This window comes from Octopus bimaculoides, chromosome 24 (assembly GCF_001194135.2).
Source record: "Octopus bimaculoides isolate UCB-OBI-ISO-001 chromosome 24, ASM119413v2, whole genome shotgun sequence".
NCBI lineage: Eukaryota > Metazoa > Mollusca > Cephalopoda > Octopoda > Octopodidae > Octopus > Octopus bimaculoides.
This window is the reverse complement of record NC_069004.1, coordinates 56,075-57,963: the sequence shown is the minus strand read 5'-3', so window position 1 is coordinate 57,963 and position 1,889 is coordinate 56,075. Positions and strand designations below refer to the sequence as shown.

General features: G+C 38.2%; 1 protein-coding gene across 1 annotated transcript in view; it reads right to left on the bottom strand.

Annotated features, from left to right (window-relative positions):
• Window positions 1-101: 101 nt before the first annotated feature.
• The window catches only part of LOC106880694 (MPN domain-containing protein), a 3,333-nt gene continuing 1,545 nt past the window's right edge, over window positions 102-1,889 (bottom strand). The window contains exons 2-3 of the mRNA XM_014930763.2: window positions 1,258-1,426; window positions 102-235 (exon numbers count right to left, since the gene is read on the bottom strand). Of these exons, the coding sequence (XP_014786249.2) occupies window positions 102-235; window positions 1,258-1,414 (291 nt within the window). The 5' untranslated portion in view covers window positions 1,415-1,426. The remainder of the gene's footprint in view (window positions 236-1,257; window positions 1,427-1,889) is intronic.

Here is a 1,889-nt window from a genome sequence, read left to right as displayed (position 1 = left end):
GTTATTTCTAATATGACAAATGACTATAAAGAAGCTGCTGCATGGAGAAGCAAAGGACTTAATTAACGAGTGTTGTTAATTGACTGTGACTGAGAATTGAATTAAGAAAACAAATTGGTTGAATCATTGAACCAGTAGTCTGGCCAGTGGTCATCACTTACCTCGACAAGGGGTGGCATTACCCAGAAAGCTCGGAAAGTTGATTCTTTCTTCTTAGAACTCTTATTATAGGGAGCTGAGTAAAGAGAAAACAAAACCCCAAATCAAAAAAGTTATTCAACATGAGAGTTTGATATTTAAAAAAAAAGTCAAAAAGGAGTCATTCCAAGGTTAACATTCTGAGAAAACTAACCCTATGATCAAAAGTGTTCCACATGTGGCCATCCCATCATTTTTGTATGTCAGAGAATATATTGTCCAATATAACCTTTCTTTTATGTCCCTAAGGCAGTGAGGTGTGATGCAAGGGAGATTTGGTTGCTATTTTTAGTAATTAAAGCAACTGTGCAGAGGTTCCCTCACTGGCTTGTAAAAAGGTGAAATTATTATCCAGGGGCCATGTTGCTGTGTGGTGGGTTGTGTGTCTCAATGACCCTGAGAGCAAAACCCAATGGAGTACATGTTCCTGGTAGGCAGCTTCCATGTGGGACAGGTCAAAGGACAGAGGACAGACTAATATGGAGCATCTCTTTCCAGAAGTGGAGATGGATCTGTGCTGGACCCAATACCCTGATTTAAAAGAAAGCACTGTTACAGAATAGCAAGAGGTGGGCGAGGAAGGCATTCCTTCAGGGAAACATGTGACACAACGCAGCAAAATCTAAAAGGAAGTGGCAAGGAAACACCAGGGATCCGAATCGAGAGAAGCAGGAATGATACGAGTCGAAAAGAGTGGAGGAAAGCTGTTGAGGAAGCATAATGAGTGAAGGACTTGAGTGATTGATGAACACGGTCGTATCAGCACTCATAAGTCCCTACACGGCATCAAGGACCCGACCTTGCGGTGGGCAGAACAACTTTGGAACTGTGAAATTCCTTTTGAATTTACAACATTCCGCTGACAGCTTTTTTGAGAAGGACCATAACAAGAACAAAAGCATTAACCTTTAGCATGCTGTAGGTGCATCATGTTGCTGTATGAGTTTTTTCCCCTGATCAATGTGACACAATGCACCTGTAACAATAGGGGAGAAAACTCATATGGGGGGCATGATGCACCTAAGTGTGCTAAAGGTCAAAGGTATTCCAAGAACTCACCAATGATGAAACCTAAACAAGGATGGTATACGGATCCCACACCCTTCATCTTCAGTTGATATGTCATTTGGCAGTCAATGTCCCGTAGTGTTGGACTGGCAGAACGATGGGGATGACTGTGGTACCAACCAACCAAGGACAAACCAGATTTGTTCATTCGATGTCGAATCTACAAAAGGTACAAACATATATTTATATATAAATGCATACAATGCTTGCTGGCTCCAGATGAAGGAATACATAGATACAGATTTTGTAAAAGTTAAGAGGTTTCACATGGGCAAATTTATATTATGATCCAGTCCAGCAGCCATCAGAAGGAGTCTAACAACTAACACCATTTGAATTTTGTAAGGAAAACATGTGAACTTCCAAAACTGACATAAAAGATTAATTTGTTTTATTTCAATTTATTTTCTGCTCTTACAGCATGACTAAATTGATTTGAAAGAAAGTGAAGCCTGTAGCAGATTTTCATAAAAATGTAAATATTTTTTTTCTTTTTTTCATTTTCATAATTTTGTTTGTTAGTACATATATAAGACATAGACACACATCATATACATTAACGTACATACACACAATATATATATATATACAGATATATATATATATATATATATATATATATA